At 55.7% G+C, this 25,168-nt stretch overlaps 1 protein-coding gene across 6 annotated transcripts in view; it reads right to left on the bottom strand.

Annotated features, from left to right (window-relative positions):
• ARHGEF2 (Rho/Rac guanine nucleotide exchange factor 2) overlaps window positions 1-25,168 on the bottom strand; it is a 160,555-nt gene that overhangs the window by 99,733 nt on the left and 35,654 nt on the right. For 5 of the 6 annotated variants that reach the window (XM_075607845.1, XM_075607841.1, XM_075607843.1 and 2 more), the window contains exons 4-7: window positions 24,414-24,561; window positions 22,189-22,300; window positions 17,348-17,387; window positions 15,930-16,059 (exon numbers count right to left, since the gene is read on the bottom strand). In XM_075607845.1, the coding sequence (XP_075463960.1) occupies window positions 15,930-16,059; window positions 17,348-17,387; window positions 22,189-22,300; window positions 24,414-24,561 (430 nt within the window). Of the gene's footprint in view, window positions 1-15,929; window positions 16,060-17,347; window positions 17,388-22,188; window positions 22,301-24,413; window positions 24,562-24,935; window positions 25,121-25,168 lie in introns of those variants that run through there. The other variant, XM_075607846.1, reaches the window with a different exon arrangement.

The following is a 25,168-nucleotide window of genomic DNA, read 5'->3' as shown; positions in this document are numbered from 1 at the left end:
AGAGAGATAGAGAGGGGGAGAGAGAGATAGAGGGGGAGAGAGAGAGGGGGGGAGAGAGAGAGGGGGGAGAGAGAGAAAATCATAAATTTAGGGGGAGAGAGGGAGAATGATAAATTAAGGTAGAGAGAGAAATGAGAGAGAGAGAAATGAGAGAGAGAGAGAAATAAGGAGAGATGGAGTTTCTCTCTGTACGTTAGGAGTAATTGTGATGCCGGACATTGTGCCGGGTTGTTACACAAGCTGCAGTAGCTGAGTGAGTCTGTGAGTGAGTCTCATGTCTGGCTGCCTGAGAAGAGAGCACATGTGGGGTGTGAAGCCGGCAGGAAATGCCACATCTCAGGCTGATGCAACTCTGCAGCAACTCAACTCTGAGACACTGGGGGAGGGGGGGAGAGCAGGGAGGGGAAGGGGGGGAGAGAGCAGGGAGAGGGGGGAGCAGGGGAGAGCAGGGGAGGGGGTGAGCACGGGGGGGGGGGGGGGGGAATTTGACTCAGACAGTAATCTAAGGGCTTCGGAGATATAGTACTCACGAATTGTCTGACTCTAATTCATATCTGATCTTTCCGAGTGATGCCACACTGCGTGATGCCACACTGCGTGATGCCACACTTGTATATCAGTCACATCTCTGTTCCTTACTTAAACAAGGTCTGGAGGACAAAACACTTAATAAGAATGAATTTAGGTACCTGTACATATGCAATCCACGTATACCCATTTTCTATCACCTTCCGAAGGTGCACAAGAGCCTTGTCAACCCGCCAGGTAGGCCCATCATATCAGGGGTGGAGTTGATGACTTCGGGTGTGTCCAGATACAGCCTTATGCGGTCCAACTTCGTTCGTATCTTAGAGACACGCTCCACGTCATCGATTCCCTCTCTTCCATTAGCTGGAAACCAACTTGCCGATGGGCTACCTGTGATGTTCAGGCTCTATACACATGCATTGAGCATAGAAAAGGCCTCAATGTACTTTCTGAAGGGAAATAATACCGTGTTGCCCGCCCAACGCACTTCTCTTCTTTCAATTATCTTCAACATTTTAAGTCACAACTATTTCTTGTTCAGAGATACCTTCTATCTTCAGACCTGTGCACCACCATGGGTACCAGGTTCATCCCCAGCTATGCTAACCTCTACGTGGGGTTTTGGGAAGCTAAATACATCTGGACCAAAGCACGGCTCGGGGGAGGGCCTGGTATACTATGGCCGCTACATTGATGATCTATTGATCATCTGGGATGGAGCTGAAGGTAGCCTCGAACTAGCCCATCATGACTTTAATAACAATAGCCTGGGACTTAAATTTACACATTTAATTGACCCTAGTGAGATAGTCTTCCTGGATCAGTTGACGAAAATAAAATGATACAGACGTAGGTACACTTTAAGGATGGAGCAGTAAATGGCTATCCCCATGCGGATTGCAGTCACCATCCCAAATGGATTAGTAACATCCCTCTGAGCCAATTTAATAGGCACATCAGACGAAACTGCTCATCAAACTCTATTTTTGAGGAACAATCATGTTGACTTATGTCACACTTTTCCAGGAAAGGCAATGACAGATTTAGTCCAAAGCTTGTATGACAAGGTGAGGGCAATTGAGAGACCAGACCTTTTGGCCAAGTCCAAAAATGAACATCATAGTGGAAAGGGTATAACTGGTAATAAGAAAATCGGTAAGAATTCCATCCCGAGTGGTGCCAAGTTCATTACTAAGTACAGTGGTTAATCTAACAAAATAACCCAAAGTCCTGAAACGACACTGGAGTGTGTTGATGTGTGATCTTAACAAACATCTCACAATATCAGCACCTGTAGTGTTCCGTAGATCCATGAATATTACAAACAGATTGCCACCTAGTGGACTCTGGGATACCCGACACGTGTGAATTCCTGTTCTACCACCATTGGCAATCACAAGTGTGGCAGGTCAAGATGTCTTGTTATGTGCAAACACATTAAAACTTACAATTCATTCTCGTCTTATTCTAATGGGTCTCTACACTCCATAAAAGGCTCTATCTATTAACGACACATTTTGTATATGCCCTGTGCCTGCAATATCCAATATGTCGGACGAACTAAAAGCCCTCTATGCGTTCGGTTCCTGGAGCAGCGTCGTGCAATTTTTAAGGGAGTCCTCACGCGCAGTGTCCCGCGACATTTTTCAGCTGTTCATTCCAAGGATACAGCAAGTCTAAAAATGATGGGAATTGAATCTGTCTCGACCTCCAAACTTGGAGGAGACCGGTTCAAGACATTATGTATTCGAGAGTCCTATTGGATCTATTGTTTAGACACACTTGCACCATTGGGACTTAATGAATGTATAGACACTGGCATTCTGCTGTAACAGTTCAGAAGTCCTCTCTGGCTGCGTATTGCTGTTGCTGCTCATTTTCATCTTGTCACTGCTAGTTTGTTCACCTCTATCACAATATATTAATATTCATCTAGTATATTGAAAAACGGCCATGTCCTTGGTCCCATTTAAATTCCAGCCAATTGTATTGTCTCATTCCAATCTGCATCTCTGACAAGAGTTTGATGCATTTTTAGAGGATTTTATATGCCAAGACACTAAACATCTATCTCACTCATAGGTACACACTATAGATATATACTGTAACTGCATATGTATCCAACTGCCACTCATTGCGTAGTGTCTTCTATGAATCTTTGCAATTTTATGTTATATTTTATACGATCAAACCTGCGGACAAGGGAGGAGCAGTGGTCATAATGAACACCACAGACTACCTGCGGGAAGCACACAGGCAACTCTCTGATTCAAAGTATTACACCCAACTGCAGGAGGATCCAACAAAAAAATACATGAGAGAACTCAACAGTATCATTAAAACACTCCCGATCCGCACAAGAGAACAACTTCTGGACCTGATACCAGCTAACCCAAAACCTGGCACATTCTACATGCTCCCTAAAATTCACAAAGAGGGTAACCCTGGGCGCCCTATTATCTCTGGATCTGGCACACTGACTGAGAATATTTCTGGCTGGGTGGAGGGCATTCTAAAACCACTTGTCAGGAACACACCCAGCTATATCCAGGACACCACCGACCTGCTAAACAAACTGAATTCCATTGGCCCCCTCCCAACAGGAACACTACTAGCAACTATGAATGTAGAGTCACTTTATACAAACATCCCCCACGAGGATGGGATTTCAGCCTGCAGATACTTTCTGGGATCGCAGGAGCCACTCACAGAGACAGTGACTAAATGCATCGAATTTATTCTGACCCATAACTACTTCACATTTGGAAATGACACATACCTCCAGACAACCGGGACCGCTATGGGTACTCGGATGGTGCCACAGTATGCCAATCTGTTCTGTGCAAAACTGGAAAGTGACTTTCTTTCCACCTGTCACTTGAATTCCCTTACATACCTTCGCTACATCGATGACATCCTCTTGATTTGGACCTCTGGCGACCAGGACCTCCTACAGTTCTATGACAACTTCAATACATTCCACCCGACCATCAACCTCAAACTCACCCATTCCCCGGATGAAGTACATTTCCTAGACACCACCATTACTATAAAGAACAACCAACTACAGACTTCTGTATACCGCAAACCTACAGACAGAGCCAGCTATTTGAGGGACAACAGCTTCCACCCGACACACACCAAACATGCAACCATCTACAGTCAAGCCATACGATACAACCGGATATGCTCCGACACAGCAGACAGAGACCAGCGGATTAAAGCCTTGAGATCAGATTTTATAAACCGTGGATATAACCACAGAATTGTAGACCAGCAAATTCACAAAGCCACCAGAATACCAAGAAGTGATCTCCTTGAATACAAACAGAAGGAGACAAGCGACAGGGTACCTTTGGTGGTCACATATAACCCACACCTAGGAGCCCTACGCAAGATCGCCAGGAAACTACAACCCATCCTCCAGGAAGATACAAGACTGCAACAGGTCTTCCCTGAAGCACCCTTATTATCATACAGACAACTCCATAATCTCAAGAATATTATGGTGAGGAGTAAAGTATTCAGCAGCACAACTGAATGCGGGACGAAACCATGCCAGGACCCAAGATGCAAAACCTGCGCAATGCTCTACACAGCCGACACAATACAAATACCACACAGGAATCGGGAATACAAAATCAGAGGAAGGTTCACCTGTTCCTCCAGCAATGTCGTGTACCTCATCATGTGCATGAAATGCCCAGGGGGCCGCTACTACATAGGTGAAACAGGGCAGGGGCTAAACAAGAGAATGAACCTGCATCGCCACAGCATCACACGCGGAACAAGAGACAGTCCTGTTGGCGAACATTTCTCTGACTCTGGCCATAAGATGAACGATCTGAGGGTTGCCATACTCAAAGGTAATCTTAAAACACCGAAAGAGAGACGGTTGCATGAATACAAATTTATGCAACTGTTCGGGACACTTAACAGTGGCCTAAACAGAGATCGAAATTTTATGAGTCACTAGCTGAGAGACCCGGCGTTGCCCGGGATGTAAATGCGTAATAGGTAGTATTATTTATAAATCGTGGAACAATAGGTGACTGTTTGTTGTAAAGGTTGGATAATAATATTGAAAAGAAAGATGGAAGAAAATGTAATACGATGTTGTATAAAAATGGTTTATTGTAACCACACCACAGTACAATGTATATTTTGGTGCCATAAGTGATGTAAAAATCTGAGTCGTGTGTCCTGCTAGGGTGTGAGGCGGCGGGTGGCGCGTGGGTTGTGAGTGCTGTGTGCGAGTGGGGGTCCTGCTAGGGTGTGAGGCGGCGGGTGGTGCGTGGGTTGTGAGTGCTGTCTGTGAGTGGGGGTCCTGCTAGGGTGTGAGGCGGCGGGTGGCGCGTGGGTTGTGAGTGCTGTCTGTGAGTGGGGGTCCTGCAAGGGTGTGAGGCGGCGGCTGGCGCGTGGGTTGTGAGTGCTGTCTGTGAGTGGGGGGTCCTGCTAGGGGTGTGAGGCGGTGGGTCAGTGATGTCGGTGCGTAGGGGCGGGAGGCAGCAGGTGTGTGTGGCGGCAGGTATGTGTCGAGTGTGGCGGGTGTCTGTTGAGTGCGTGCAGCGGCTGTGAGGCGGTGGGTGAAAGGCAGAGGCGGCCGGAGTAAGGGCGGGTGAAAGGCAGAGGCGGGGTGGGGAGGCGGTAAGGCGGGCATGAAGGCGAAGGGCGGCGGGAAGGGGAGGAGGGGGCAAGGGGTGGAGGAGGGGGGCAAGGGGTGGAGGAGGGGGGAAGGGTTAGAGGAGGGGGGGAAGGGTTAGAGGAGGGGGGAAGGGTTAGAGGAGGGGGGGAAGGGTTAGAGGAGGGGGGGAAGGGTTAGAGGAGGGGGGGAAGGGTTAGAGGAGGGGGGGGAAGGGTTAGAGGAGGGGGGGGAAGGGTTAGAGGAGGGGGGGGAAGGGGTTAGAGGAGGGGGGGAAGGGTTAGAGGAGGGGGGGGAAGGGTTAGAGGAGGGGGGGGAAGGGTTAGAGGAGGGGGGGGAAGGGTTAGAGGAGGGGGTGGAAGTGTGGGAGGGGGTGGGAGGGGGAAAGGGAAAAAGAGGTGGAGGGGGGGGAAGAGGAGCGGAGGGGGGGGGTGGAAAGGGGAGCGGAGGGGGGGAAGGGGAGCGGGGGGGGAAGGGGAGCGGGGGGGGAAGGGGAGCGGGGGGGAGGGGAGAAGCGGGGGGGGAGGGGAGAAGCGGGGGGGAGGGGAGAAGTGGTGGGAGGGGGGAGGTGGTGGAAAGGGGGAGAAGGGGGGAGGTGGTGGGAAGGGGGAGAAGGGGGGAGGTGGTGGGAAGGAGGAGGAGGGGGAAGGTGGTGGGAAGGGGGAGGAGGGGGAAGGTGGTGGGAAGGGGGAGGAGGGGGAAGGGGAAGGTGGTGGGAAGGGGGAAGAGGGGGGAGGTGGTGGGAAGGGGGGGAGGGTGGAGGTGGTGGGAAGGGGGGGAGGTGGTGGGAAGGGGGGGAGGTGGTGGAAAGGGGGGGGAGGTGGTGGGAAGGGGGGGGAGGTGGGAAGGGGGAGGCGGAGGGAAGGCGGGGGGTGGGAGGCGGTGGGAAGGCGGGGGGTGGGAGGAGGTGGGAAGGCGGGGGGTGGGAGGCGGTGGGATGGCGGGGGGTGGGAGGCGGTGGGAAGGGGGGTGGGAGGCGGTGGGAAGGGGGGTGGGAGGCGGTGGGAAGGGGGGGGGGAGGCGGTGGGAAGGGGGGGAGGCGGTGTGAAGGGGGGGGAGGCGGTGTGAAGGGGGGGAGGCGCTGGGAAGGGGGGGGGAGGCGGTGGGAAGGGGTGGGGGGAGGCGGTGGGAAGGGGTGGGGGGAGGCGGTGGGAAGGGGTGGGGGGAGGCGGTGGGAAGGGGTGGGGGAGGCGGTGGGAAGGGGTGGGGGGAGGCGGTGGGAAGGGGTGGGGGGAGGCGGTGGGAAGGGGGGCTGGGAGGCGGTGGGAAGGGGGGCTGGGAGGCGGTGGGAAGGGGGGGAAGGGGGGAGGCGGTGGGAAGGGGGGGGAGGCGGTGGGAAGGTGGAGGGGAGGCGGTGGGAAGGGGGGGGAGGCGGTGGGAAGGGGGGGAGGCGGTGTGAAGGGGGGGAGGCGGTGGGAAGGGGGGGAGGCGGTGGGAAGGGGGGGGAGGCGGTGGGAAGGGGGGGTGGAGGGGAGGTGAAGGTGGGGGGGTGGAGGGGAGGTGAAGGGGGGGTGGAGGGGAGGTGAAGGGGGGGGAGTGGAAGGGAGGTGAAGGGGGGGGGTAGAAGGGAGGTGAAGGGGGGGGGTGGAAGGGAGGTGAAGGGGAGGTGAAGGGGGGGGGGGGTGGAGGGGAGGTGGTGAAGGGGGGGGGTGGAGGGGAGGTGAAGGGGGGGTGGAGGGGGGGAGGTAAATGGGGAGGTGAAGGGGGGTGGAAGGGAGAAGTGGAGTGAGGGGAGGTGAAAGGGGGTGATGGGGGGTGAGGTGTGGGTGAGGGGAGGTGAAGGCCGCTCACTCACCCGTCCGGCAGGTCCCACGTGGATCTGAGGCGGGAGGCAGCGTGTTGTGGCCGCTCTCCCGCTGTGTCCCGGGCGCTCGCTCGCTCCCCCGCTGACTGTAGCGGCGCCGGGGGGGGGGGGGTATCGGGGAGACAGTGACACTGGAGGGGAGGGGGGGTGGAGGGGAGGTGAAGGGGGGGTGGAGGGGGGGTGGAGGGGAGGTGAAGGCCGCTCACTCACCCATCCGGCAGGTCCCACGTGGATCTGAGGCGGGAGGCAGCGTGTTGTGGCCGCTCCCCCGCTGTGTCCCGGGCGCCACCATCTTGGGCACTCGGCGCCGCGAGGCAGCCTGCCTGGCCACTGGCTGTTCCCCCGCCGGGGAGGGGGGCATGTATATGTGTGGGGGGGGGGAGAGGTGGGAGATATAGAGAGGGGGTCTCGCACGGCCGCTGACACTGGGTGGGGGGGGGGGGCGCTGAAGGGCTAATAATAGTGTGTGTGTGTGTGTCCCGCTGACTGTAGCGGCGCCGGGGGAGGGGGGGGGTCGGTGTGAAAGCGCGGGAGACACGGGGAGAGGAGGAGGTGCGCGCGGGTGCTGCTAACACTGTGAGCCCCGTGTGTGTGTGTGTGTGTGTGTGTGTCCGTGTGTGTGTCCCTGTGTGTGTCCCTGTGTGTGTGTGTCCGTGTGTGTGTGTGTGTGTGTGTCCCTGTGTGTGTGTGTGTGTCCCTGTGTGTGTGTGTGTGTGTGTGTCCCTGTGTGTCCTTTGGCCCGTCACTCCGCCTCAGGCCAATGAGAGGTGTGCGGGGGCGGGCCAAGGGACCAATGAGATTTCCCCTAGGGACACCGGACATCCAGGCAGGCAGGCAGGCATGCATGCATGCAGGCAGGCAGGCAAACATACAGTGCTTTCACTAATATAGTATAAGATTACTGACACAAGTGAACTCTCTTCCCATGAGCGCTAAAGGCCATGTCTGTACATACTGTGCTATATGTATGCACGCACAGCTGTCTCTTATAATAATCCTTGTTTTTCCATCCCTATACACCAATAGGTACCACATAGTATCCACACACACTTTTAGTTGTGCCACAATCTCTCACATTTCCACACCTACCCACACCATTTATATCCACTCCCACTCCACACACACCTTTTGTAAAGCACTGTATATACTGTGGTCTCTCCATTCATTTATATTCACACAGATACACACACACACACTCTTACATCACTTGCTTTCAGGAACCTTTTGACACTTCTAGCCATAAAACACATCCACACCGGGGAAAGGACTATCACAGATAACATTCCAAGAGACACTGTTTTTAAGTAAACCCTTTGCTTGCTTCCTTCATTGTAACATCGCCGGAAGAAGAGATCAGTGTATCTCGAAAGCTCGCACAAATAAAAGCATTTCGTTAGCCACAGAGCGGTATCATCTATTTATTTTTTGAATATATATATATATATATATAGCAAATAAAAAGATCACTTGTGCGCACATTCACATGTCTTAGGCAGGTCTGCAACCCCGCCTTTAACCATTATCACCCAGCACACAGTGCTTCCACTGCAGCAAGGAATTCTGGGAAATTACATGCAAATGAGCATACCGTGCCAACTTTTGCTTAAAAAGCATGTATACCAGTATATACTGTGTATGTATGTGTGTGTGTGTGTATGTATGTATGTGTGTGTATGTATGTATATGTGTGTGTATGTATGTATATATGTGTGTGTATGTATGTATATATGTGTGTGTATGTAAGTATATATGTGTGTGTATGTAAGTATATATGTGTGTGTATGTATGTATATATGTGTGTGTATGTATGTATATATGTGTGTGTATGTATGTATATATGTGTGTGTATGTATGTATATATGTGTGTGTATGTAAGTATATATGTGTGTGTATGTATGTATGTATGTATATGTATGTGTGTATGTATATGTGTGTGTGTGTGTGTGTGTGTGTGTGTGTGTGTGTGTGTGTGTGTGTGTGTGTGTGTGTGTGTGTGTGTGTGTATGTATATATATATATATACTAGCTGATATACCCGGCGTTGCCTGGGCGTGGAAGGGCAGGGGGGCAAAGGGCATGGAGGGGCGGGGGGGCAAAGGGCAGGGAGGGGCGGGGGGGGGGCAAAGGGCAGGGAGGGGCGGGGGGGGCCAAAGGGCAGGGAGGGGCGGGGGGGGGGGCCAAAGGGCAGGGAGGGGCGGGGGGGGGCCAAAGGGCAGGGAGGGGCGGGGGGGGGGCCAAAGGGCAGGGGGCCAAAGGGCAGGGAGGGGCGGGGGGCCAAAGGGCAGGGGGGGGCCAAAGGGCAGGGAGGGGCGGGGGGGCCAAAGGGCAGGGAGGGGCAGGGGGGGGGCCCAAAGGGCAGGGAGGGGCGGGGGGGGCCAAAAGGCAGGGAGGGGCGGGGGGGGGGGGCAAAAGGCAGGGAGGGGCCAAAGGGCAGGGAGGGGTGGGGGGGGGGGGGGCAAAGGGCAGGGAGGGACAGGGGGGGCCAAAGGGCAGGGAGGGGCGGGGGGGCCAAAGGGCAGGGAGGGGCAGGTGGGGCCAAAGGGCAGGGAGGGCGGGTGGGGCCAAAGGGCAGGGAGGAGCCAAAGGGCAGGGAGGGGCGGGGGGGCCAAAGGGCAGGGAGGGGCGGGGGGGCCAAAGGGCAGGGAGGGGCAGGGAGGGCCAAAGGGCAGGGAGGGGCAGGGAGGGCCAAAGGGCAGGGAGGGCCAAAGGGCAGGGAGGGGCAGGGAGGGCAAAAGGGCAGGGAGGGCAGGAGGGGCGGGGGGGCCAAAGGGCAGGAAGGGGGGGGGGGCCAAAGGGCAGGAAGGGGCGGGGGGGCTAAGGGCAGGGAGGGGCGGGGGGCTAAAGGGCAGAAAGGGGCGGGGGGGCCAAAGGGCAGGAAGGGGCGGGGGGGCCAAAGGGCAGGAAGGGTCGGGGGGCCAAAGGGCAGGAAGGGGCGGGGGGGGCCAAGGGCAGGGAGGGGCGGGGGGGCTAAGGGCAGGGAGGGGCGGGGGGCTAAGGGCAGGGAGGGGCAGGGGGGCTAAGGGCAGGGAGGGGCGGGGGGCTAAGGCAGGAGGGGTGGGGGGGCTAAGGGCAGGGAGGGGCGGGGGGGCTAAGGGCAGGGAGGGGCGGGGGGGCTAAGGGCAGGGAGGGGCGGGGGGCTAAGGGCAGGGAGGGGCTAAGGGCAGGGAGGGGCTAAGGGCAGGGAGGGGCTAAGGGCAGGGAGGGCAGGGAGGGGCAAGAGGGCAGGGAGGGCAGGGGGGCAAGAGGGCAGGGGGGCAGGGAGGGAGGGGGGCAAAGGGCAGGGGGGGCAAGAGGGCAGGGAGGGAGGGGGGCAAAGGGGAGGGGGGCAAGAGGGCAGGGATGGAGGGGGCAAGAGGGCGGCAAGAGGGCAGGGAGGGGGCAAGAGGGCAGGGAGGGGGCAAAGGGCAGGGGGCAAAGGGCAGGGGCAAAGGGCAGGGGCAAAGGGCAAGGGTCAAAGGTCGGGGAGGGAGGGCAGGGGGCAAAGGGCATTGGGAGGGAGGGCAGGGGGGGCAAAGGGCATTGGGAGGGAGGGCAGGGGGGGCAAAGGGCAGGAGGGCAAAGGGCATTAGGAGGGAGGGCAGGGGGCAAAGGGCATTAGGAGGGAGGGCAGGGGGGGCAAAGGGCATTGGGAGGGAGGGCAGGGGAGGGAGGGCAGGGGGGGCAAAGGGCAGGGGGCAAAGGGCATTAGGAGGGAGGGCAGGGGGCAAAGAGCATTGGGAGGGAGGGCAGGGGGGGCAAAGGGCAGGGGGGGCAAAGGGCAGGGGGGGCAAGGGGCAGGGGGGCAAAGGGGGCAAAGGGCATTAGGAGGGAGGGCAGGGGGGGCAAAGGGCATTGGGAGGGAGGGCAGGGGGGGCAAAGGGCAGGGAAGGGAGGGCAGGGGGGGCAAAGGGCAGGGAAGGGAGGGCAGGGGGGGGCAAAAGGCAGAGAAGGGAGGGCAGGGGGGGCAAAGGGCAGGGGAGGGAGGGCAGGGGGGGCAAAGGGCATTAGGAGGGAGAGCAGGGGGGGCAAAGGGCACTGGGAGGAAGGGCAGGGGGCAAAGGGCATTGGGAGGGAGGGCAAAGGGCATTGGGAGGGAGGGCAGGGGGGGCAAAGGGCATTGCTAGGGAGGGAAGGGTGGGCAAAGGGCATTGGGAGGAAGGGCAGGGGGGGCAAAGGGCATTGGGAGGGAGGGCAGGGGGGGCAAAGGGCATTGGGAGGGAGGGCAGGGGGGCAAAGGGCATTGGGAGGGAGGGCAGGGGGGGGGCAAAGGGCATTGGGAGGGCAGGGGGGGGCAAAGTGCAGGGGGGGCAAAGGGCAGGGGGAGGGAGGGCAGGGGGGGCAAAGGGCAGGGGGGGCAAAGGGCAGGCAGAGTCAGGGCCGCGGTAAATGACTCATTCCCCTGCGTTTCCTCACCTTGCACACGGGTGGCACTCCTGTTCCTCCGGGTACCGGCCGCCCTCCTCCTCCACCTCGGGTTCCTCAGCGGAGAGGCTGAGACGCTCCGGTGAGGAGGTGCTGCGCCTCCCGCGGGGAGAGGTGGAGACAGCCGGATGAGCGGCGGAGACAGCCGGAGGAGGAGCGGCCTGTGCGAGGGGAGAGCCGCGTGCTCTGTGTGGGGGGGGGGAGCGAGCGCCGGGTGAGGGGAGAGCCGCATGCTCTGTGTGTGTGTGTGGGGGGGGGGGGGAACGAGCGCCGGGTGAGGGGAGAGCCGCGTGCTCTGTGTGTGTGTGGGGGGGGGGGGTGAGCGCCGGGTGAGGGGAGAGCCGCGTGCTCTGTGTTTGTGTGGGGGGGGGGGGCGGTTGAGCGGGGGGGGGGGGGGTGAGCGGCGGGGGGGTGAGCGGGGGGGGGTGAGCGCCGGGTGAGGGAGTGGCCTATGGGTGGTGACAGCCGTGGGGAGGTGAGAGTCCCCCGCTGTGTCCCGGGCGCTCGCTCCGCTCCCCCGCTGACTGTAGCGGCGCCGGGCGGTAGGGGGGGAGGAAAAAGCGCGGGAAAGCGGGAGACCCGGGGAGAGGAGGTGCGCGCGGGTCCCGATGAGCGCCGCGTTTTGTGTGGTGTGTGGTGTGTGGTGTGTGGTGTGTGTGTGTGGGCCCATCACTCCGCCTCAGGCCAATGAGAGGTGTGCGGGGGGCGGGCGTCCCAAGGGAGCAATCTCATTGGCCTGGCCCAAGGTCCAATGAAATTGCCGCTAGGGACACAGGGAGACACATACAGACACGGACACATAGGACACTTTCACAAATATATAGTAGACATAAATAAATATATATAATTAGATGCACACCAGTTTAGTCTATCACTCAAGCATACAAGTTTTAGCGCTCCCTTATTATTGTTTTGTTTATATACTGAGTCCATGGTTTTAACTCCTTTCCTGCCAGAGGGGCCAGGCGTGTATGCAAATGAAAGTATCTCTGGTAGTGAAGGTGTTAAACATATTGGGGTCCATGTATCAATGTAGATAAACGCGGTGTTCAGACGCATCGCTGCTTTTTGGAGCAGAGCTGCGGCGTATGTGAGAACACTTTCTTATATTCCATGCAGAGTGTTACATTTACGCCATTTCGGATGGGGTGGAATTTTAGGAGCAAATTAAAGGGAAAAAGAATGAGGCAGAGACGCAGAATGTGATACATCTCATTGTAATCTGTGCACCATGTAACTCCCCCAACTCCTCCTACTGACTCTCCCCAAGGTGCAAGCTGGGGCAGGGACGCAGAATGTGATACATCCCATTATAATCACTGCACCATGTAACTCCCCCAACTCCTCCTACTGACTCTCCCCAAGGTGCAAGCTCGGGCAGAGACGCAGAATGTGATACATCTCATTATAATCTGTGCACCATGTACCCACAACTCCTCCTACTGACTCTCCCCAAGGTGCAAGCTGGGGCAGAGACGCAGAATGTGATACATCTCATTATAATCTGTGCACCATGTAACCCCCCCCCCCCAACTCCTCCTACTGACTCTCCCCAAGGTGCAAGCTGGGGCAGAGACGCAGAATGTGATACATCTCATTATAATCTGTGCACCACGTAACTCCCCCCAACTCCCCCTACTGACCCCCCCAAGGTGCAAGCTGGGGCAGAGACGCAGAATGTGATACATCTCATAATCTGTGCACCATGTAACTCCCCCAACTCCTCCTACTGACTCTCCCCAAGGTGCAAGCTGGGGCAGAGACGCAGAATGTGATACATCTCATTATAATCTGTGCACCATGTAACTCCCCACAACTCCTCCTACTGACTCTCCCCAAGGTGCAAGCTGGGGCAGAGACGCAGAATGTGATACATCTCATTATAATCTGTGCACCATGTAACCCCCCCCCCCCCCCAACTGCTCCTACTGACTCTCCCCAAGGTGCAAGCTGGGACAGAGACGCAAAATGTGATACATCTCATTGTAATCTGTGCACCACGTAACTCCTCCCAACTCCTCCTACTGACTCTCCCCAAGGTGCAAGCTGGGGCAGAGACGCAGAATGTGATACATCTCATTATAATCTGTGCACCACGTAACTCCTCCCAACTCCTCCTACTGACTCTCCCCAAGGTGCAAGCTGGGGCAGAGACGCAGAATGTGATACATCTCATTATAATCTGTGCACCACGTAACTCCCCCCAACTCCCCTACTGACCCCCCCAAGGTGCAAGCTGGGGCAGAGACGCAGAATGTGATACATCTCATTATAATCTGTGCACCATGTAACCCCCCCCCCCCAACTCCTCCTACTGACTCTCCCCAAGGTGCAAGCTGGGGCAGAGACGCAGAATGTGATACATCTCATTATAATCTGTGCACCATGTAACTCCCCCCAACTCCTCCTACTGACTCTCACCAAGGTGCAAGCTGGGGCAGAGACGCAGAATGTGATACATCTCATAATCTGTGCACCATGTAACTCCCCCAAACTCCTCCTACTGACTCTCCCCAAGGTGCAAGTTGGGGCAGAGACACAGAATGTGATACATCTCATTATAATCTGTGCACCATGTAACTCCCCCCCAACTCCTCCTACTGACTCTCACCAAGGTGCAAACTGGGGCAGAGACACAGAATGTGATACATCTCATTATAATCTGTGCACCATGTAACTCCCCCAACTCCTCCTACTGACTCTCCCCAAGGTGCAAGCTGGGGCAGAGACGCAGAATGTGATACATCTCATTATAATCTGTGCACCACGTAACTCCCCCCAACTCCTCCTACTGACTCCCCCCAAGGTGCAAGCTGGGGCAGAGACGCAGAATGTGATACATCTCATTATAATCTGTGCACCATGTAACTCCCCCAACTCCTCCTACTGACTCTCCCCAAGGTGCAAGCTGGGGCAGAGACGCAGAATGTGATACATCTCATTATAATCTGTGCACCATGTAACTCCCCCCCAACTCCTCCTACTGACTCCCCCCAAGGTGCAAGCTGGGCAGAGACGCAGAATGTGATACATCTCATTATAAGCTGTGCACCATGTAACTCCCCCCAACTCCTCCTACTGACTCTCCCCAAGGTGCAAGCTGGGGCAGACACGCAGAATGTGATACATCTCATTATAAGCTGTGCACCATGTAACTCCCCCCAACTCCTCCTACTGACTCTCCCCAAGGTGCAAGCTGGGGCAGAGACGCAGAATGTGATACATCTCATTATAATCTGTGCACCATGTAACTCCCCCCCAACTCCTCCTACTGACTCTCCCCAAGGTGCAAGCTGGGGCAGACGCAGAATGTGATACATGTCATTATAATCTGTGCACCATGTAACTCCCCCCCAACTCCTCCTACTGACTCCCCCCAAGGTACAAGCTGGGGCAGAGACGCAGAATGTGATACATCTCATTATAATCTGTGCACCATGTAACCTCCCCAACTCCTCCTACTGACTCTCCCCAAGGTGCAAGCTGGGGCAGACACGCAGAATGTGATACATCTCATTATAAGCTGTGCACCATGTAACTCCCCCAACTCCTCCTACTGACTCTCCCCAAGGTGCAAGCTGGGGCAGAGACGCAGAATGTGATACATCTCATTATAATCTGTGCACCATGTAACTCCCCCCAACTCCTCCTACTGACTCTCCCCAAGGTGCAAGCTGGGGCAGAGACGCAGAATGTGATACATCTCATTATAATCTGTGCACCATGTAACTCCCCCCCAACTCCTCCTACTGACTCTCCCCAAGGTGCAAGCTGGGGCAGACGCAGAATGTGATACATCTCATTATAATCTGTGCACCATGTAACTCCCCCCCAACTCCTCCTACTGACTCCCCCCAAGGTGCAAGCTGGGGCAGAGACGCAGAATGTGATACATCTCATTATAATCTGTGCACCATGTAACCTCCCCAACTCCTCCTACTGACTCTCCCCAAGGTGCAAGCTGGGGCAGACACGCAGAATGTGATACATCTCATTATAAGCTGTGCACCATGTAACTCCCCCCAACTCCTCCTACTGACTCTCCCCAAGGTGCAAGCTGTGGCAGAGACGCAGAATGTGATACATCTCATTATAAGCTGTGCACCATGTAACTCCCCCCAACTCCCCCTACTGACTCTCCCCAAGGTGCAAGCTGTGGCAGAGACGCAGAATGTGATACATCTCATTATAATCTGTGCACCATGTAACTCCCCCCAACTCCTCCTACTGACTCTCCCCAAGGTGCAAGCTGGGGCAGAGACGCAGAATGTGATACATCTCATTATAATCTGTGCACCATGTAACTCCCCCCCAACTCCTCCTACTGACTCTACCCAATGTGCAAGCTGGGGCAGACGGGGCATCATTCTTTGATACCTAGGTGCAGTGTGAAAATGCCCCGATATTGTGCCTTGATACGTAGACTCCGTTGCTCCGTGTGTAACAGTTTGTTGCATCAAGAATTGTCTCCCAAAGCACCAGGTGTACAGAAGAAGACTTTCACCCATAGGACCCCCTGGGACCCCCACTCAGGGACCCCCACTCCTTCCTTACCTTGGATTTGCCCCCAGCTATTTTCTTGATAAAACTCAGTGTACGCCCCATCGGAGTTCCCTCTTTGCCTCTGTTCTCTTTTTCATCCGTCTCCAGGACATCAAACTCTCCGCAGCTTATCGCGCTTAATCTGCGGGGAACGGCGACACAGTGAGGGTACAGCGAGGCACTGAAAGGGTTACGCCACGTGTGCCGTGACCGCTATATTGGGACAAGATGCACTGGGGATCCCAAAGCAACAACAAGGGGTCTCTGTCTCCCTCTTATAACCAGAAGAGCCGCCGACCCAGAAATCAAACGGATCTCCCTTTGAAAGGCCAGGTGCCCGCACGGCCAGGCCGGCAAGTCAGACGGGGGATACGGTCTAACCGCATCGGAGAGATGAAAAGCAGAGATCAGCTCCCAAAGCCCTTTGCTTAGAGCAGGTTTGGGCAACTCCAGTCCTCAAGAGCTACCAACAGGTCAGGTTTTCAGGATATCCCTGCTTCAGCACAGGTAGCTCTGTGGTTGACTGGCCAACTCCAGTCCTCAAAGGCCACCAGCGGATCAGTGTTTAGGGATATCCCTGCTTCAGTACAGGTGGCTCAATCGAGCCACTGATTGAGCCACCTGTGCTGAAGCAGGGATATCCTGAAAACCTGGTCTGTTGGTGGCCCTTGTGGACTGGAGTTGCCCACCCCTGGCTTAGAGACAAAGTTGCTGCCTTTTCCACCCCTTGCAACCTGTGCCGGGGAGTTGAGACGTCTCACATGCGGGCGGCTGCAGGAGTGGGTGAGTAATAAAAAGCCTGGCCTTTGGAGTGTGAGAACATGGTTTAAGAACCAGTACCAGCGCTGGGTGACCTTGGGCAGGTCAGGTTATCTCCCCCAACCTCTGGAGCAATAATGTCACAGTGTCACCTCTGCAGGGTAACAGCACTCTGTGTTTGTGACATCTACGATGCTCTGTACTGTGCTCTATAGACTGTGTACTATACCCAGTACCCCCTATGGAACGCTAATTATATATGGGTTGTTTAACCCCTTGGCTCCCAGGGGCTGCAACATATTGAGTAAGCTGGGAGAACAGCTGCTCAACAAAGCGCAGATCTGGACAGCCCAGGTGTATAATCACTTAGCACAGCCGGGGCTTGGGAGCTGTGGGTTTGCTGGCAGCACTGTAACAGCGTTTAGCACACTGCGTGACTCCTCCATTAGTGCAGGGCCGGGCAACTCCAGTCCTCAAGGGTCCCTGCTTCAGCACAGGTGGTGCAGTCTTGGGCTTAGCCCTTGATTGGGCCAGCTGTGATTGGAGCAGGGATATCCCGAAAACCTGACCTGTTGGTGGCCCTTGAGGACTGGAGAAGCCCGCCCCTGCATTAGTGTGTGAGTCCATGCTGAGCGCTTCCCCAGGTGTGCAGTATGGGATGTGTCACTTACCCGTTCCCCAGGCGTCTGCCAGCAGAATACAGGGACACATCTGCAAAGGCACAAAACACATTACTTTAGGCACTTAGCGCCGAGCTGACGCGGCTGTGACCAGCACCGACAGGTGACATCCCTCCCACTGGAACCTGGGCAGGGACTCATATTAGTCTTTAAAACAGCCCTCACATCTCAGAAATGGCACACAGTTCTAATACGCAGCACTCGCATTATTCACAGCGGCCATTTTGTAACATCCCCAAATAAAATAAGAAACCGTAGCGGCTGATGTCTCTGGGGTGTGTCAGCATGAAGGACAAGGCAAGGATCAAAGGGTTGTTCAAAAGTGAGCGCACTTTTACTTCTGTGACACAATGCACCTTAACCCCTGTCCTGCCCTGCGTTGAACGTCAACTCTTTAAACCTGTCCTTGGTCACGTGCAGCCATGGGCGCTGTAACTTCTCGAGTGCAGGGGTGGGCAACTCCAGTCTTCAAGAACCACCAAAAGGTGAGGTTTTCAGCACATCCCAGCTCCAGCACAGGTGGCTCAATCAGTGGCTCAGTCAAAGCCTGAGCCACCTGTGCTGAAGCAGGGATGTGCTGAAAACCTGACCTGTTGGTGGCCCTTGAGGACGGGAGTTGCTCACTCCTGGTCTAGTGTGTCAGAGATGCTTCTGAGCAAAGCAATGAGTGGACATGATGGAAATATCAGCAGTCACTCAACAGGTGACAGATGTAGAGATGAGGAACCCCTAAGACCCCTAAGAACCAAAAGCAGTGCAGGGGTGCAGAGAGGGGTGCAGGGAGGGGTGCAGGAAGGGGTGCAGGGAGGGGTGCAGGGAGGGGTGCAGGAGGGGTTCAGGAGTGGTGGAGGGAGGGGCGCAGGGAGGGGCTGGTGGAGGGAGGGGCGCAGGGAGGGGCGCAGAGGGGTGCAGAGAGGGGTGGAGGAGCAGTGCAGTAGGAGTGCAGGGAGGGGCGCAGGAACGGCGAGGGAGGGGTGCAGGGAGGGGCGCAGGAACGCGCAGGGAGGGGTGCAGGAGCGGCGCAGGGAGGGGTGCAAGAGCAGCACAGGAGTGTCGCAGGCAGGATCGCAGGAGCGGCACAGGTATGCAGGGAGGGGCGCAGGGGAGGTGCAGAGCAGACCGCAGGAGCGGCGCAGGGGGAGGTGCAGAGCAGACCGCAGGAGCGGTGGAGGGAGGGGCGCAAGGAGAGGTGCAGAGCAGACCGCAGGAGCGGCGCAGGGGAGGTGCAGAGCAGACCGCAGGAGCGGTGGAGGGAGGGGCGCAAGGAGAGGCTTCTGCTGGTTTTGCAGACTTTATACGCAGGGAGCTGTAGCCCAGGTGACCGGGATCTCTGTCACAATGGTCCGGCTTCTCTTACGTTCACGGATTAAATGAAGTTATAGATTTGTTACTGTGTGAGGCCCGGGCCATAGTGCCCTCGCCCGCACGGAGGGGTGCGGAGGCTGTGACGTCGCCAGCGTGAAGCGGGTGCTTTCCCTGTCTATGGTGGACGGGCCGTGGGGGGCGTGCCTAGTTTCAACTGATTTCTTGCGCAACACACGCGCCCTCCCGCCTTCGCCCGCGGGCGCCCGCGCAGTTTGTGGACGCGATCAATGCCCAAGGCAATCTGATCGCTCGGCGTGCGGAAGCCTCCGCGGGTCTCCCACACCATGGACTCAGCCGGAGGTTCCGGGAACACGACATTTTTCCCAGAGTACCCTAGCGCGTTCGAAACGCCGGCAGCATTCGTGCGAAAGGGGAGAGGCTGCAATCTCAGACCCGGGTCTCCAGCACTGCCCTCTACTATACACAAAGTGGGTAATGCCAACTGCGCAGAAGTGTATGGACATGCAGGTGGGGCGCATGGCATCTCCATCCACGTGGAAGCAAAGGGGTTCAAAGACTAAATGGAACCATTTCTTGGGGCTTCACCATTTGAGGTTATACCTCGCAATCAAACATAAACCAGGGTTGGTAGAGGCCGTGGTGAGAGTTAACACTTGAGCTGCTGATTTGAGTTACGGTACAGCTGTGATGGAAGATGGGACATCACATGACAGTGACTTAGTGGACCAGGACACATAGCACTATATGTTATCACTGCACATGTGATGGAGACCAAGTAGGATGCAACAGGCAAGTGTGGTTCGTGGCTTTGAGCTCCCTCTGGTGGACAAAAGTGGGACATTGCATTCACCTTATCTGCCTTTCAAGTCGTACAGTGATTATTATTAATACTTATTTGTGTCAAGTGCCAGAATAAGGGGCCCTGACCCTGGAGCTTACAATCTAGGTGAGATAAAGGTAATGTGTCTGCTCATTGTGGGACCAGCCACACAGCTGATCCCATTTATGCTTGGGGGTGCGGATACTAGGGGCTGTGAGTGTGGAGTTTGGTCCAGCTGCATAGCAGGTACCAATAGGGTTGGAGTGGGAGGAAGGGAGTGGGAGGAAGGAGGGGGGAGGGAATGTTAGGGATAAACCAGAATAGGCTCTTTGAAAAGTTGAGTTTTCAGGGAGTTTTTAAACGTCTGAGAGCTGGGGGAGAGCGTGAAGTTGCGTGGTGCTGGGGAGAGCGTGAGAGTGCGTGGTGCTGGGGGAGAGCGTGAGAGTGCGTGGTGCTGGGGGAGAGCGTGAGGGTGCGTGATGCTGAGGGAGAGTGTGAGGGTGCGTGGTGCTGGGGAGAGCGTGAGGGTGCGTGGTGCTGGGGAGAGCGTGAGGGTGCGTGGTGCTGGGGGAGAGCGTGAGGTGAGTGGTGCTGGGGAGAGCGTGAGGGTGAGTGGTGCTCGGGGAGAGCGTGAGGGTGAGTGGTGCTGGGGGAGAGTGTGAGAGTGCGTGGTGCTGGGGGAGAGTGTGAGGGTGCGTGGTGCTGGGGGAGAGCGTGAGGGTGCGTGGTGCTGGGGGAGAGTGTGAGAGTGCGTGTGCTGGGGAGAGCGTGAGGGTGCGTGGTGCTGGGGAGAGTGTGAGGGTGCGTGATGCTGAGGGAGAGTGTGAGGGTGCGTGGTGCTGGGGGAGAGCGTGAGAGTGCGTGGTGCTGGGGGAGAGTGTGAGAGTGCGTGGTGCTGGGGAGAGTGTGAGGGTGCGTGGTGCTGGGGGAGAGCGTGAGGGTGCGTGGTGCTGGGGGAGAGTGTGAGGGTGCGTGGTGCTGGGGGAGAGCGTGAGGGTGCGTGGTGCTGGGGGAGAGTGTGAGGGTGCTGGGGTAGAGTGTGAAAGTGCGTGGTGCTGGGGTAGAGTGTGAAAGTGCGTGGTGCTGGGGGAGAGTGTGAGAGTGCATGGTGCTGGGGGAGAGTGTGAGAGTGCGTGGTGCTGGGGGAGAGTGTGAGGGTGCCTGGTGCTGGGGGAAAGTGTGAGGGTGCGTGGTGCTGGGGGAGAGTGTGAGGGTGCCTGGTGCTGGGGGAAGTGTGAGGGTGCCTGGTGCTGGGGGAGAGTGTGAGGGTGCCTGGTGCTGGGGGAGAGTGTGAGGGTGCCTGGTGCTGGGGGAAAGTGTGAGGGTGCGTGGTGCTGGGGGAGAGTGTGAGGGTGCCTGGTGCTGGGGAAAGTGTGAGGGTGCGTGGTGCTGGGGGAGAGTGTGAGGGTGCCTGGTGCTGGGGGAAAGTGTGAGGGTGCCTGGTGCTGGGGAGAGTGTGAGGGTGCCTGGTGCTGGGGGAGAGTGTGAGGGTGCCTGGTGCTGGGGAGAGTGTGAGGGTGCCTGGTGCTGGGGGAGAGTGTGAGGGTGCCTGGTGCTGGGGGAGAGTGTGAAGTTGCGTGGTGCTGGGGGAGAGTGTGAGAGTGCGTGGTGCTGGGGGAGAGTGTGAGAGTGCGTGGTGCTGGGGGAGAGTGTGAGGGTGCGTGGTGCTGGGGGAGAGTGTGAGGGTGCGTGGTGCTGGGGAGAGTGTGAGAGTGCGTGGTGCTGGGGGAGAGTGTGAGGGTGCGTGGTGCTGGGGGAGAGTGTGAGGGTGCGTGGTGCTGGGGGAGAGTGTGAGAGTGCGTGGTGCTGGGGGAGAGTGTGAGGGTGCGTGGTGCTGGGGGAGAGTGTGAGGGTGCGTGGTGCTGGGGGAGAGTGTGAGGGTGCGTGGTGCTGGGGGAGAGTGTGAGGGTGCGTGGTGCTGGGGGAGGCCCTCACTGCCCGGCACCGTCATCCTCACTGCCCGTCCGATTGAGGTGGTAGTACGGGATTGTGGGAAAGCACTGTACCACTTGAAGGGGTTACCACACATTATAAACCTGCGCTGGCGTGTGAATGCGTGTTACCAGCGCACAAATGTGAGTCTCAGGCGTCCAATCCCACAATGGGAATCAACAACTATTAATGACCAGGAACAAAATGGCCATCTTCCATAGCAGCCATGCTAGCGATATCAATACATAAATACGCAGTAATAAGTAATTAATTGGGTCAGCAACTCGCCGCTCCTTATACGGCCCATAGCTGGTTCTCCTGAGCGTGAGCAGCAGAGGAGTCTGGGAACGCATTGCAACATGACGACGCTGGCAAAGCACCATTAAGCTTGCGAGCGCCTGTTGTGTCATCATAGTAATAATAATAATACTAATGACATATTCTTGTATAGCGCTGCTAGTTTTACAGAGACATTTTGCAGGCACAGGTCCCCGCCCCGTGGAGCTTACAATCTATGATTTTGGTGCCTGAGGCACAGGGAGATAAAGTGACTCGCCCAAGGTCACAAGGAGCCGACTCCGGAAATTGAACCAGGTTCTCCGGCTGCAAACTCAGTGCCAATCAGTGTCTTTACTCACTGAGCCGCTCCTTCTCACGATTATTATTATAATAATAATTTTGTTATATTCCCTTCCCCGCGCTGCAGGGGACGCGCAGGGGACACGCAGTATCCCCCTGCTAGCCTCGTACTCACCATCTGGGTAGCAGTATGTCTGGTCAATACCCGTCATGGAGACAGACTTGGAGAGGGAGTTGCAGAGGAAGGTCTGGGAGGAGAGGTACGCGTGGAGTCGCTTTGCATGTTCCTAAAAACAGGAGGGTAGCGTAATACAGGGGCTCTCAGATTAAATGGCCTCGCGAGCGGACAAACAATGTCACAATGCAGCTAGAACTGCCCAGGATGTGGAGGGAGAGACGCCACGCGCGCAGAAGTGGAGGCGAGGAGGCCACATTACACGGCTTTGGTGGTATTAAGCCTTGGTGCACTATACAGGGCCGGTCCCACATAAAAGGGCAAAATAAAGACACAACTTTTTAATGCAGTGGTGCTAACTCCAGTCCTGGAGCACCCCCCCCCCCCCCCCCCCGCCCCCCCAACAGGTCCGGTTTTCAGGATATCCAAGCTTCAGCACAGGTGGCTCAATCAGAGGCTCAGTCTTTGACCGAGCCTCTGATTGAGCCACCTGTGGCTAAAGCAGGGACTGATTGAGCCCCCTGTGCTGAAGCAGGGACTGATTGAGCCACCTGTGCTGAAGCAGGGCTATCCAGAAAACCTGACCTGTTGGGGGGGTCTTGAGGACTGGAGTTGAGCATCCCTTTGAAATCACCTTACAGCCAAAGTTTTGCTCATCGCCCCTGGCTTAAAAAAAAATGAACATTTGATTTGTTACCGGGCCCTGTAACATTCCCGCTCATCAATATGAGAACGTCTTCCAGAGTGAGAACACGAAGGGAAATCGTTCCTTCGATCGATCAGATGGTTTATTTTATATAAACATAAGTAAAAGCAGCCCGTACACCTGCAAACCGCCGGAATCAATGCGGCTCGCACAGACGCCGGCGGGACGCCGTAACTCTGCCAGCGCCTCAAGCTGAGCCGGCACAATCATATTCTTGCCTCCACAGGGTGTTTTGCATTTTCACTTTGTCAGGAGAGGGGGAGTGCATGGTGAGGCACTGCAGGAGTTATGGCGTTCCACCGCGGGTCGTGAGAGACGCGTTTCTTCAGTCGTTTTGTGGGGGTGTCGGCTGTTTTTTACTGATTTTATATTTACCAAACACACAGTTTGATCGATACAAGGGGCGACTTTCCCTTCGAGTTTTTAAGCGACCTGGAAGACATTCTTACATTGCGGAGATGAGACCGCCGTGGTGACGGTCGGAGAAGGTGGGCGATGAATCACTCTGGGAACCCGGATACAAGGGGCGGCAAACTCATCTGGGATACGAGACAGAGAGAGAGAGAGAGAGAGAGAGAGAGAGATCTAGAGAGAGAGAGAGATATCTAGAGAGAGATATCTAGAGAGAGAGAGAGAGAAAGATCTATATATATACATATATCTCTAGAGAGAGAGAGAGTGAGATAAATATCTAGAGAGAGATATCTAGAGAGAGAGAGATATCTAGAGAGAGAGAGAGATATCGAGAGAGAGAGAGATATCGAGAGAGAGATATCGAGAGAGATAGAGTAATATCGAGAGAGGGAGAGAGAGATATATCTATAGAGAGAGATATCTAGAGAGAGAGAGATATCTAGAGAGAGATATCTAGAGAGAGAGAGATATCTAGAGAGAGAGAGATATCGAGAGAGGGAGAGAGATATCGAGAGAGGGAGAGAGATATCGAGAGAGAGAGATATTGGGACTTATTCTTGTTAGGAAATAAGTGAATGCTCCTCAGATACTTACTGCTCTGCAATTCTACCCGCGCCAAGACGGCGTCACAATAACTTCACAAGGGAACAATACAAATAATGGCAAAAATGGACCCGTCTATTTAATGACCCACAAACAGTCTTATCGTGAAATAGAAACCCCCCCAAAAGCATTTGCTTTGCAATTTAATAATAGCTAGACTTGTCTGTTTGTTCTAGATGCCACACACCTACACTTGACCTATTAAACATGCCACGGAGAATGCTTTGTATTTACAATCGTACAATTCCACTTTATACCGTCCAAAGAGTGTCGCCACCTTGTTTAATAAATGTAGATCTTTAAATCAGACAGAGTACCACTACTTTTTTTTTAAGCCTCTTTGGTCGCTGATCAGAGCATCACAGAGGAAGTGTGAGGAATTAATTCTACCCTGAAAGAGTAGTGGATGCATGGGGCAGTGTCCCAGCGCAGAGATCTCTCTTGTTTATGGTGATTGAAGCTTACACCCTGCAGCGGAGAACCAATCCAGAGTGGCCCTCACCTCTTGAGTCACCTCCAGATCCTCCCCTCGGAGTGTGAGCAAAGACTCCAGCTCGTCTGTGCTGCGGATTATGGGGGTCCGGCGGGGGTCCCTCCTGTGTCTCATGTTCTCTTCTATCTCGGTGGGATCCAGGCCCTTCAAACTCTGGCTGCAACACAAATACAGACAGGCTGACTGATCACTGCACAGCTGCTCTCACCTCCCAACCTTCCCTACATGAGGGGCCTGGAACCCCGAATGGTGCTGGATAGAGTAGGAACGGGACCCGTTTGCAAAGACAATAACTACATGGTCCTAACTGTGAAGCCTCAGAGGAGTGAGCCGGATCACACCGGCACACACTGTGTTAGCGTTTTTGCTTTCTCTTTGAAATTGCGAGATCTCAAACCCCCAGCTTCCTCTCCGTCAGAAACTCCGCGTACAGCCCAAACTGCAAAAGCCCCCCGCCCCCCGCCCCACCGCATAGAGTCCAGGGCTCTTTCCCCCCCGAGCTCTTGTAGACCGACTCTGCGGACCGCGCACCTGTCCATGCACGCTGTGCGTATGTCTGAGACGGACACGGACAGACCCCAGCGGGCAGACCTGCCGCTCGTCTCCATTGCATCTGCTTCCTGCTTGGCGGTTTGCAGAAGTGAGCACTTTCTGGCCGCACCGTAAAGGCAGAAGAAACCGCTCTCGTGCAGAACGTGCATCAGGAGAGCGGGCCGTCCCTGCTGTGTATTCGTGTGTATATATATACATATGATATTGGTAGG

The sequence above is a fragment of the Ascaphus truei genome, chromosome 7 (genome assembly GCF_040206685.1).
Source record: "Ascaphus truei isolate aAscTru1 chromosome 7, aAscTru1.hap1, whole genome shotgun sequence".
Lineage (NCBI taxonomy): Eukaryota > Metazoa > Chordata > Amphibia > Anura > Ascaphidae > Ascaphus > Ascaphus truei.
The sequence above is the reverse complement of the archived record's forward strand: the minus strand, read 5'-3'. Positions and strand labels throughout refer to the sequence as shown.